The sequence below is a fragment of the Chenopodium album genome, chromosome 13 (genome assembly GCF_948465745.1).
Source record: "Chenopodium album chromosome 13, dcCheAlbu1.1, whole genome shotgun sequence".
Classification (NCBI taxonomy): domain Eukaryota; kingdom Viridiplantae; phylum Streptophyta; class Magnoliopsida; order Caryophyllales; family Amaranthaceae; genus Chenopodium; species Chenopodium album.
Window position 1 is genome coordinate 26,069,189 of NC_137846.1, and position 12,551 is coordinate 26,081,739.

At 36.0% G+C, this 12,551-nt stretch overlaps 2 protein-coding genes and 1 pseudogene across 2 annotated transcripts in view; 2 read left to right on the forward strand and 1 right to left on the reverse strand.

The window, feature by feature from the left end:
* LOC145574716 (peptidyl-prolyl cis-trans isomerase FKBP17-2, chloroplastic-like) overlaps window positions 1-4,215 on the forward strand; it is a 29,545-nt gene extending 25,330 nt beyond the window's left edge. The window contains exons 3-4 of the mRNA XM_081632563.1: window positions 778-825; window positions 3,731-4,215. Coding sequence (XP_081488689.1) covers window positions 778-825; window positions 3,731-4,085 — 403 coding nt within the window. The 3' untranslated portion in view covers window positions 4,086-4,215. The remainder of the gene's footprint in view (window positions 1-777; window positions 826-3,730) is intronic.
* Window positions 4,216-6,843: 2,628 nt separating this feature from the next.
* LOC145575417 (protein trichome birefringence-like 36) lies at window positions 6,844-8,828 on the forward strand. The gene is made up of 5 exons (XM_081633290.1): window positions 6,844-7,193; window positions 7,525-7,696; window positions 7,777-7,958; window positions 8,047-8,205; window positions 8,430-8,828. The coding sequence occupies exons 1-5, from the start codon at window positions 6,844-6,846 to the stop codon at window positions 8,725-8,727; spliced, it is 1,161 nt and encodes a 386-aa protein (XP_081489416.1). The 3' UTR covers window positions 8,728-8,828.
* Window positions 8,829-9,006: 178 nt separating this feature from the next.
* Window positions 9,007-9,828, reverse strand: LOC145576547 (germin-like protein subfamily 3 member 2 pseudogene; annotated as a pseudogene).
* Between the last annotated feature and the right edge of the window lie 2,723 nt (window positions 9,829-12,551).

A 12,551-nucleotide genomic window follows, 5' to 3' on the forward strand; every position in this document is an offset into this window, starting at 1 on the left:
CCCGAGGGACAAAACCACCCAAAACAGGCCCGATTCCAACCCTCACACCCACGAAAACCATCAAAGCCCTTAATTTCAATGAATTAAAAAAAATCAATGAATCAATTTCAAGGGATGGCTTGAGGATGAATTTGGGTAAGTGTTTGGGAGTTTTCCGGTGGTTTTTGGTGGTTACAGGGGATTTTCAGCGGTTAGAGGGGGGGTTCGACGGTTGGGTAAGGTTTTTAGGGTGGTGGCTGTGGTAGTTTCAGGGGTGGGATTCGGGTTAGGGGGTTATTTCGGGGGTTGCTTTTAGTTGGCGGGATGGTTTTTGGTAATGGAGGGTTCCGGCCGGCCATTTTCAGGGGTGTAGGGTGTCGGTCGCGGCCGGTTTTTGGTTGGGCTAAGGTAAGGTTAGGTTCACGGTGGGTGGGGGTGGCTGGTGGGTTTTGTTTTTACTTTTTCAATTTTGTTTTTTTATTTTTTCAATTTTGTTTTTTATTTTTTCAGTTTTTTATTTTTTTTTATTTTTTCGGTTTTATTTTTCAACCAATTAAAAAATGACACATGGCATATTAATCTATAAAAATCGGTTACCAACATGTTAGGGACCAACAGAAGAAGATCCCCTATAAAGGTAGGATTATTAAATAATAATCTAAAGGCGGGGGATTATTAACAGTGAACCGGCCAAAGGTGGAATTATTATAATCAATTTTTCCTCTATGCTTTATGTCACTACGTTTAATTAAGTATATGATAATAAGTTCATCTAATCTTTTTTTTTTTTCTCATATATAGGGATTTGGAGAAGGAAGAAGAGGTTATATTACCAAATGGCATAAGGTATATTTTCTACTTTATTATTGCTTAGTTAATGTAAGTTCTTCATTCTTCTAACTTTTACGAACATTTTCAATATTTGCAATTTTATATATTCATTAACAAATTGTTAAATTACCAACTCAATCAAAAACCATAAATGTTATGGCTCCAAATGTCATATACCCCTCCTTAAAATTGTGGTATAGAAAGACCCAAGTTACATTGACATTTCAAGTCTAACAGACATTTATGTGAGGGGCGTGGTAGATAATAAAACTTAATCTTTGGCCTTAACCATCAATTTAGAGTTGGTCTTCTAACAAAAATTGTACTATTTTTGTGTTTTTTTTTTCTTCTTGTTGTTGGTGCTTATGTGCATTTTGCTTGATCTCCAATGCATGCCTATGCCATTTTATATCATTAATGGTGTAGTAGTGAAAATTATATTTATAAAAATTGATAATATAAAAATACACATTGAAATGATATTTTCTTGGAAAAATTGCTCCCATTAATCTGAACTTTGCCTCGTCCGCCGAAATTAATCCCAACTTTCGTTTATTATTTATCACTCCCAATTTTAGGGGGTATTAATTTTTGTTGCACCCAACAGGTCATCCAACCTGATGTAGTAGGTTACCTAGACACGTGTCAGCGTATGATTGGTTTAATTTTTTTTTTTAAAAAAACAAAAAACAAAAACAAAAAAAATAAAAAACCCACAAACCACCCCTTGCCCAGCTGCTGCCACCACATCCCCACCCCCAACCCGCCGGAAAACCAGCCCTATTCCCGAAAACCCCTCCCCTGCTGCTGGAAACCGCCGCCCAGCCTTCCCCCTCCCTCGAAACCCACCCCTTCCCTTCCCCCACCCCTTCCCTTCCCCATATCTCGAAATTAGCCACCGCCCAGCCATCCAGCCTAAAATTCGATTTTGGGTTAAACCCAACCATCCAGCCTAAAATTCGACCGATTTCGGTCGTTTTCGGCCATTTCGGTGGTCGTATTCACGGAGAAATAGGGGTAGTGGCATTTTTCTGGTGGTCGTTTTCAGCGGCCAATTTTAAAGGGAAAGGGGAGGGTGGTCGGGCGTCACCGACACTAGGAGAGGGGAAGCATGACTGGGCGGCACCGGCGCTCTAGGGGAAGGGGGTCTGGGCGGTGGTCGGTGCTTCGGGGAAGGTGTTGGGTGGCTGGCTGTGCCGCTGTGGGTGGGTGGGTGGGTGCGGGATGTGTTGGTTGGTATTGTTTTTTTTTTTTTTAATCTTTAAATTTATTTATTTAGTTTTAATCTTTAAATTTTTTTTTAAGTTTTGAACCAATCAGGTTGCGACACGTGTGCAACTAATCACAAGTCAGCAAAATTGACCTCTTCAACCGGTTGCAAGTTATTTGGGTGCAATAGAAATTAATACCCCCTAAAGTTGGGAGTGATAGATAATAATCGAAATTCGGATTAATTTGGGCGGATGAGGCAAAGTTCAGATTAATGGGAGCAATTTTTCCTATTTTCTTTGTTGAATACAAATCACAAATTACAATCAATTTTTTTTTTATTTATTTTTTTTTTTTTTAAACTTCAATTAAAGGAATAGGATGTGAGTACAATAAATAAACAGAGATTGTATAAATACATATATTTCATATATAGTTCCTATTAATCTATATATATCTCCTTAAGGAGCTACATTTCAATCTATTGAGGGAGATTTTTAAGTAGCTGGTCCTTTTTTGTTTTTGAAAACCAAAAGAAGTTGTTTCATTTTATTCTTTAATTTATTTCTGTAAAAATGTAAGGTGTTTGGTAGCCGAATTTGATTCTCAGGTAAATGTAACTTATTTAGTAGCCGAATTTGTTTTTCATGATTGATTGATTGATTTTGGACATCCGAAATATATGCGTTGATGTGAATGATATGATGATAAGGCGTTTGATGAACATTTTCAATGCATTCACTATTCTTAAATATATTCACATTTTTTTTGTGAAAGTGTTTCCATCTCCCACTAATTCCTATTTCCCTTCCTCTACTAAACTCGATCGAGTAAAAGAGTCAATATGCATTTAATGGAGTTCATCCAACGATAAACCTACCCCTGTGTTGAACATGTTTTTGAATGCACTCGGTTCCGGAACAAGTTTACTATTGCATTCGACCTTGATTTAATGTGTGTATTATGAGCTGCATTCTTGCCATTAAATTATTATCCATTGTTCAAGGTCATGTTTGATCTCGAAAATGGGAATTTAATGTGAGATTTTCTACTTTAATCACTAATAATTGGAAGTTGTTATTGTCCTTATTAATTTTCCCATATTAAAATGAGGCTTCATTACATTAATATCTACTAATTTTAGTGAGTGTAGAGCATCCACAATGGCTAGCTACGTATACATGTAGTTTTGGGTTGCCACATCATAAATCTCCAAACTACATGATTTAAGCTATAACCTCTACAATAGTAAGCTACATTAAATATATTAAACAAATAAATATAATAGCATTGGGTGGAGTAAAAGTATATGTAGTTTGGCTTAGCTACGAAAGGTTGTAGCTCCACAATGGCTAACAAGTAGCTAGCAATTATTTGGAAATTGCTAGCAGGTCCTTATGCACAACCATTATGGATGGTCTATTGGTATACATGACTACACAAACTATAATATAGCATACAAGACTATTAGTTCTAGTCTTCTAGAATGTTTTGCTTGGCTTCTTGCAGTGCATGTATTTGTTGATTGGCATGTACATTAGTTCTAGAAGATCTACTTGATTTGCATGTATTAATTCTAGAATATTTTGCTTGTGTTTTTGCAGTACATGTACTTGTTAATTTGCATGTATTAGTTCCAGAATATTTAATTGTATTAGTTCTAGAATATCTACTTGATTTACATGTTCATGGAATCATTGCATTGATTTAGGTACTATGACATGAGAATTGGTGGTGGTGCTACTCCAAGAACAGGGGACTTGGTAGTAATAGACTTAAAAGGCAGCGTCAAAGATAGCGGTGAAGTATTTGTTGATACATTTGGTAAGAATAACAGATCACTTGCTCTTGTAATGGGGTCGAGGCCCTACACTAGAGGAATGTGTGAAGGGATAGAGTATGTGTTAAAGACAATGAAGGCCGGAGGTAAAAGAAGAGTCATTGTCCCTCCTAAACTGGGTTATTGTGATAATGGTGCTGATTTTGGTTCCGATGTCTCTATCCCTCCTTGTGCTACCCTTGAGTATATTGTTGAGGTTGATCGAGTTTCTATTGCCCCTGCTTGATGTAATTCTTTTAGTGTAGCGTTTTTATCCAAAATATAACATAAAAATGCCTTCTGAAAACAAAGTTTCTAAACTCTCATAATTGTACATTTGAATATTTTTAGTTTTATACGGAGTACTACTTTCTTTTTATTATTCTTTAATAAGTATCATTTTAGATTAGTCACATAAAATTTAGGACGACAGGGTTACCTTATTTGTAATGTTTCTTTTTTAGCTGTGTGGCTTTGATCTCTAGCCCAGGGGAATGTTGTCGGGTATGGTCTATTGGGTGAAAGAAGCTCGTCGTTTGTTGAACCAGGGAATGAGTGACCCTGTCACCCCTAACTTTGAATCTAAAGTCAAGTTCCATTGCTTTGCAGAATTTTTAGGGAGGAATATCTTTTGCTGTCAATACCCAAGTTTTGTTGCTGTCAAAATTTTTAGGAGATGATTTCCCAGGGGTCAAGTTTATGGAATATTTTGAGAGAAATCTAAATTCAAATTCTCATGTTAATTTGTTAGTTTCTTTGTATGTTTTTGTCAAGAGAAAGCGTTCTTTTTATTAAAGTTTGTAGGTTCCTGTTCGTTGAAATTAGGGGCTCGATTGTTAATCAAATTAAATATCAGTTCATCAATTTTTTTCTAATCTATCTTGAAGAAAGGCTATATGCTCCGAAGGACTCAAAAGTTAATTCGTTTGCTCTTAGAGCAGCAACAATAAGTGCTCCGAAGGACTTGCTTGTATATTCAACAAAAAATTTAGCTACGACATGTCGACATGCTTTACCACTGGCCTGCAGCATATCTCAGCTTCATTGTAGCTTTCCTGAACTCTGTCACTGTACAAAGCGATGTGGTTTTGTGAATTAAACCATATTGCGGAAGTGATGTACAAAGCAATGAGGTTTTGTGTTTGTGTGAAGCATTGACCAAAGGTTTACAGCATTCTTTCTTATTCTCTTTCTTAATATCTTCTCTTCTTCTTCGTACACACTTTCTGACTTTTCACCCTGGGGTTAGCTAATCCTTATTTCCCGTGTAGGTGCTTAGCTGGACGATAGGGTCTTTACCGATACTGATTACGTGTTGTCGGGTTACATCCGCAACATAAAATTTGCTTAATATTATGAATGTGCACTATCTTAAGTTATATTTTTGTGTTGTTACGCACATAGAAAGATACATGATGGTTATTGAGTATGAATGTATGATGAAACATATTGAGAACATTATTTTGTTTAATGGTGTGGAAAGGAAAATGATTTAGGCAAGAATTGATTTTAAATTTATACCATTAAGACTTTAGCTAATTATGTTATATGACGTCCACAGATTGAAAATTTGGGAACCAGCTTTTATCCTTGCTTTGTCCTAAAAGCCTTATGTGTAGAGAGTTTATGTGGATTGTTGTAAACTTGTGAAGGCAATTATATCCATAAGGGGCCTAAAGGTGAAGGAATAGATACAGCCTTGAAGCAGCAATAACATGCCTGTTATCATTTTGACTCATTCGCTTTTTGACATTGTAGATTTACAAATTCAGCATTGTCCCACTCAATCCTTCAGTTACGGGGAACAAACTTCGGTTTGTTTCAATCTCATAATCTCATGTTAATCTTAAATGCCACCTAGCTAACTTTTTATTTTTTGTTTATTTATTTTTTTAAAGATAGGTAGCTCAGATTTGTATTATTTCGTAAATCAAATCAAGTTCTGCCAATATTAATAGACATTAAATTCTTGGAGTGGTATACAACAAGTTAAATTATGTGTATAATATTGCCCTTATGGCTCTATTTACCCCCAATAAAAAAAAAAAAGGTTATTGAAGACTCATAACCACAAGGACCAACCTCTTGATAACCATGCAACTTTGTTTTATCAAACCAACCTATAATAATTTGATGTATCTAAAGGAAAATGTAACACAATGGGCCACAAGATTAATCATCAATTACTATTTACTATTTTTTTTTTTTTTTTTAACAACAGTCAATTTTTTATGTCTTATAATACTCATTTGTTACAACTAATAAGAAACATAAATAATATATTTTTTATTAAGTTTAATTTCAACTCAATTTGTTCACGATTATATTCTACGGTCGCGTTATATTAAAAAGAATAACTAATTAACTTATTTTATATTCAACAATTGTATAAAATCAAAATATATACATTTCTATGTGAATGGAGATTATTATTATTATTATTATTATTATTATTATTATTATTATTATTATTATTATTATTATTATTATTATTATTATTATTTTATCATGCATATTAATTTACCCTATGTTTAGAAGCATTTGAGTTGTTTCAAAAAAAAAAAAAAAAAATATATAGAAGCATTTGAGTCACTAGACAACTATCATCATCATCATATTATTACTTTTTCTTTCCACACTATTGATTAGACTAACTACCCTTGAAATGAGGATAGTTAACATCACCCTAATCTTTTTCTAAGCAATTACCATCATCCTACCACTACCTCTTCCACCAATAAAAGTGACCATAATATGTAATGAAGAACACAAGTTGCAATAAATTTGCAATCCAATTCCACTGCAATGAAAGGCGAGACAACTGACTACCTTCTACACCCCAAAAAAAGTTAAAAAAATTAAAAAAAAAAAAAAAAAAAAAAAAAAAGACAACCTTAATTAATAGCATGATCTCTTCTTAACAATGTGTTTTATTACTTTTATACTTGCATGAAAACAAGCACAAACTAGTTCACTAATACACAAAAAACATAATTAAAATGAAAATGAAGGGCACACCAAAATATTTGTTATGTTTTATGGTCATAATTTCCCTAAGCATTTTTCATGTAACATCATTTTTAGATCATTATGATGATGTTCAAGAAGAGGCATGGCTGAATGAAGATGATAGTGCTAGCGAGCTTAACATGGCCCAAACCCGAAACCGAGCTGCGGCAGGAGGCAAGTCATCGTGCGACTTCACAGTGGGGAAATGGGTGCTTGATGAATCGTACCCTCTCTATGATTCAAGCTGCCCGTATCTCAGCACTGCTGTAACTTGCCTTAAGAATGGACGCCCGGATTCGGATTATCAAAAATGGAGATGGCAACCTTTTAAGTGTTCTATTCCTAGGTAACAACATATTCTGTTTGCTATTTTGCTTGTTCTTCTATTTGTTATTCCCTTAAAATAGTTCCATGTTTGATGAAACATACACTGTACAGTAATTTGACAAATTTTCCCAGGTAAATAAAATAATGTGATAATCTTCTAGGAAAAATAACATTGGTTCAACCCAAAAAAAAAAAAAAAAGTTGATTCCATATTAGAGTTTGTACCCAAATTTATGTGGTAAAGCAGTGTAATGCTAGTGTCAACTAGTCATAATTTATAAGTTTTTTGAGTACAACTGCTACAATTTCTTGCTGTGAAATTATTGATGCCACCTCTTACTTGATTCAAGATTTGATGCACTTCATTTCCTGGGAAAGATGAGGAGAAAAAAATTAATGTTAGTTGGGGATTCAATAATGAGAAACCAATGGGAGTCTCTTGTTTGCCTTGTCCAAGGAGTCATTCCAACTGGCCGAAAACGGGTGACATACAATGGTCCTACAATGGCCTTCCATGCCCTGGTAATAGCTCCATGACTTGATTACTCGCGTTTCAAGCTACATTGTTTGGTTCATTATTTGAATTGAATGATTGATTTCAGGACTTTGAGATGTCGATTGAGTTTTCTTGGGCACCTCTACTAGTAGAACTAAAAAGAAGTCCTCAGCATAAGCGAGTTTTACATCTTGATATGATTGAAGAGAATGCAAAGTATTGGAGAGGAGTCGATGTGCTTGTGTTCGATTCAGCGCACTGGTGGACACACTCAATCAAGTCTAGAGCGTAGGACATTCTTCTATGTTTGCCATACGTTTTTTTATTCTGATTGTAACATTACACTTAAAAATCTCAAGTTTGAAGCTTCTTGTAGGTGGGATTATTTCATGGAAGGAAACAGAATCATCAACAATTTGAATCCAATGGTTGCCTATGAGAAGGGACTCTCAACATGGGCTAAATGGGTTGATTTAAATTTAGATCCTCACAAAACTCGGGTCATTTTTCGCAGCATGTCACCTAGACACAACAGGTATATCCACCAACTAAATGCTTATTTAATAACCAAGATCATAAGAAGCCCCAAAGGTTTGTGGCAGAGTCGAGGTTTGATCCCTTTCCCCTCGATAATTAACCAATTAAGCTAGTTGGCATCTACATATTTCCCTACTCACACAACAAAGTATTAAACTATGTTTTCTTCCTTTTCAATCTAATTAAGTCGATTCATCTTTAAGTTTAAATTTATTATGGCAGGGAAAATGGCTGGAAATGCTACAAACAAAAGGAGCCTCTACTATATTTCAGTCACCCTCATATTGCTGGACCTACAATGATCCTCAAAGAAGTTCTAAGAAAGATGAGATTTCCGGTGTATCTGCAAGATATTACCAACATATCTGGCCTTCGAAGAGACGGACACCCCTCGGTGTACAGCAGGGATTTGGCACAAGAAATAAACCAAAATCTGAAAGAACACAACTCTGACTGCAGTCACTGGTGCCTTCCTGGGGTTCCTGATGCTTGGAATGAAATGCTAAGTGCAATTTTCTAATCAAAGGCAATTATTTATCCAATATTGTAAGCCAAGTGAATTGATATTTCTCTAATTAATCCTCCGCAATTATACATTCCTGTGATTTAACTCTGATCACCTAAAGCTGAAGGTAATGTTTTGATCACAGTCCTAGCCTTTAATTTGAATGGGTTTTTCCCAAGTATTAAATCATTTAGAAGAATGACAATTACTATAAAATTATAATTATGGTGTCTGTCATGAAAATATGAATTTCTGATAGTTTCTATGAAAACAGCATGTAACAGCACATCATCATGAACACATCAGTAAATAAATACACTAATATGTAAGATTAGTACAATAAAGATTACAGAATTTAATCAAAAACTTGAGATGAGCTGAACTTCTTTTTCAATTTTCGAAGATCTTTTGAGCTCAACCCAAAAGCCTTCTCTAGAAGCTCTTCATTGATGTCAGACCCAAAAATTGTTGATGGTATTTTTATCAAGCCGGGATTCTGGCTGTCGAAACTCCCTAAAATAGCGGCAAGGGACTCCCCAACATTCATTTGGAAATGCAACATACCCCTAGGAAACACCATCACCTCGCCTTTTTCAATTACTTTGGCAAATATTTTTCCCTGAGTGTCAACAAATCCTGAATAAATTTTTCCCTCCAAAACACACGCGATTTCTGTAGCTCTCGGGTGGTAATGTGGAACATTAACACCACCCACGCCAAAGTCAGCTCGCACCAATGAAAGTCCTAAGGTGTTTAGCCCAGGGAATACATTGGCATTAACAGGTTTTGAAGTGAAACCTGTGTTTTTGAAGTTTCCTGGCAATTTTATGCCTGTGAAAATAAAATCTTCCACTGTTGCATTGTTGTTCATGCAGCTCGTATCGCGGGGTTTGGATCCGCCGGTGGATAAGCAAAAGTCTTCAATCGGATCCGGGTCGGATGCTGAGATTAAATGTGTATGATATTGGATGGAAAGGACTAACAGAAACACAAATGGAAGAGTCATATTTTTTTATTTTCCTGGATATAATTAATAAAGACTATGATTAAAGCTCTAAAACATTATCTAGATGTCCAACATTTTATAGGCATTTGAAAGCACAAGGCTAAAACCACTAATAAATGTCCACTTTAGTTGGTAGCAATGCTTACTAGTATTCCCTTAGTTGGTGTAAGGAAACATCATGGAATATTCTCTTAGAAGTCAAGCATTGACTACTACAGTCTGTTAATTAGTACCACATATAATTGCCAGTCTTATTTGGCTGCTTCAATTTTTATTTTTAATCAAAAGGACAGAAAAGTGCAATTAAATTGAATATAAAGGCGTTTGGTGGATCAGTGACATGGAGAAGTAGAGGCAATGAAAAGTAGTAATTATGGCTTTGGGTAGAATTTGGTTGTGTATCTTGTCATGTCTGATCCATGATAAGCCAACTCACTACATGTCGTGCCAAAATTTTTAAAAGAGCGGTCTAAGAACAGCTGAAGCCCACATGCTGTTATGTTTGTGTGCTTAAACCGAATTTACCTTATTTTAGTATGATATATCATGCCTTATTGTACTTCTAAAAAAAATAAAATTGTAGCCCATGCATGGTGATACAGTCCATAATTCATACTATTCATACTTGAGATTTGGCGGGAAAGTTTGTTAGACAATTTGTTATTTCAGTATTTTTTTTTTTTGTGCTTAGCATATTATTACAGCTGGATTAGAGAATCTTTCTGTTAAACCATGCTTTATTAATGCACCTTAAGTTGTAATTGTGGCATTATGAAATGAATTACAACTTCTTCCTCTAATCTCTCTCTCTCTCTCTCTCTTTCTCTCGCTCCCCTTTTTCTCTCTATTCTTCGTCTTCTTCTATCTTTCTTCTGAATTTTTGAAGCTAAATCCTTAGCTCTGATAGTCGTATAAGGTTTCGAACCTTATCAGTGGTATTAGAGCCGCCGCTGTAGTTCTCTGTGTTGTTCCATTCTGGCACCGTCTCTCCCTACACGAGTGAACAGAATGGATGCTCAGCTTGCTTCATTGGAGAGGAAGCTTGAGGCTCAGTCTGCTGCGTCTGCTGCTTCTGCTAAGCAGATCGAGGACCTCCTAGGGATGATGCAGGTTATGAAGGATCAGATAGCACTGGCTAAATTTGATGATTGTGTACTCCAACCTAAATTGGGGTATAATCCTAAACTCGAGTTTCCTAAGTTTAATGGCAATAATCCTAGAATGTGGGTTAAGAAATGCTCTAAATATTTTGCTCTTTGTAAAAAACCTGATGATCAGAAAGTAGATCTTGCCTCCCTTAATATGACAGATAAGGCTGAAAACTGGGTAAACAATTACTTATCTAATCGACCTGCTGTTGATTGGAATGATTTTGTAATTGATGTTAATGGTCGATTTAAGGATGAAGTTGGGGTAAATGTGGTGGAGGAATTCAATAAGTTGAGTCAGTCTGATACTATTGAGGGATATGTTGATGAATTTGAGAATCTTAGGGCTGTTATGTTGCAGAATAGCTATGTTTTACCTGTAAAATATTTGTTGGAGAGTTTCATTGGTGGATTAATGCCAGGAATTAGGCCTTTTGTCAGGGCTTTTAAACCACAAACTATTACAGCTGCTATTGAATATGCTAGGTTGCAGGATGAATCTATTGCTGCTAATTCCCACAAAACTCTTAAAACTCATACCCCTTACCATAAACCTACCACTCCCACTCCTACTCCTCTCACCATTACTCACAAACCTCCTTTGTTACCAACCCCATAAATGAAGCCAAACACATTCCCTAAACATAATAAACCCACTAAATATGTTCCTGCAGCAGTGAGGGCTGAGAAAATAGCAAAAGATCTTTGTTATTATTGTGATGCTCCTTATAATAGGAATCACACTTGCCAATTTAAGGAACCTCAGCTATTTACAGTGGAGATATCTGGTTTAGATGCAGTTGATTCTGCTATGGTGGAATTGGAGGAGCAGGATCAGGTTGAGGATCTGAAGATCTAGACCCTAGAATTTCATTAAGTGCCTTAACAGGCAGCCAAAATTTTCACACAATGAGAGTTTGAGCTTTAGTTAATGGCACCCCTTTGCACACCTTAATTGATTCTGGAAGTACACATAATTTTCTTGATATTCACTTAGCTCACACTTTGGGTTGTAAGAGTGACAGCATTGTGGGGCAGTCTGTAATCGTGGTTGATGGCAATAACCTGGTATGCCAGGTTGTGTGTAAACAACTTCACATGGACCCTTGGGGGACACCAGTTCACTACTCTACTAATGTCATGCTCATACCCTTAGGGAGCTGTGATATGGTACTAGGCATTCAATGGCTGAGTACTCTTGGTTCTATCTCTTGGAATTTCAAGCAACTCACTATGAAATTCAAGGTGCATAAGGATGCCAACTCAGAAACTGAAAGTGTTACAAGATTCTCCTTCCCTCAAGCTCTTGTCCTGTGCTTCTCATATCTATTTTCTGCAAGTGACCGAGAGCTCAGAAAGGATTTATGTCTTCGTCGTGTGCAATTACTAGATATATAAATGGATCAAATTATGGAGATAATTAAGTTCGTACATTTGGGTCGTCGTTATATCATAGCTAGAGGTACTAACGATCTTTGGGCTAGTAAAATAGGCCAAAGCCCACTTAGACGGATCCTATAAAGTCACACAAAGGGCGTAGATCGAGCACGAGAGGACGAGACTCAAGATGGGCCTCATCCCCTAGCATGGCCGGCCATATGCAGTGATATGGAGGATTTTAGGCTTCGTGACTTAGTCTAATTATAATGGGATTATATGTAGACTAAGTGCCTAGGGTTTCATGA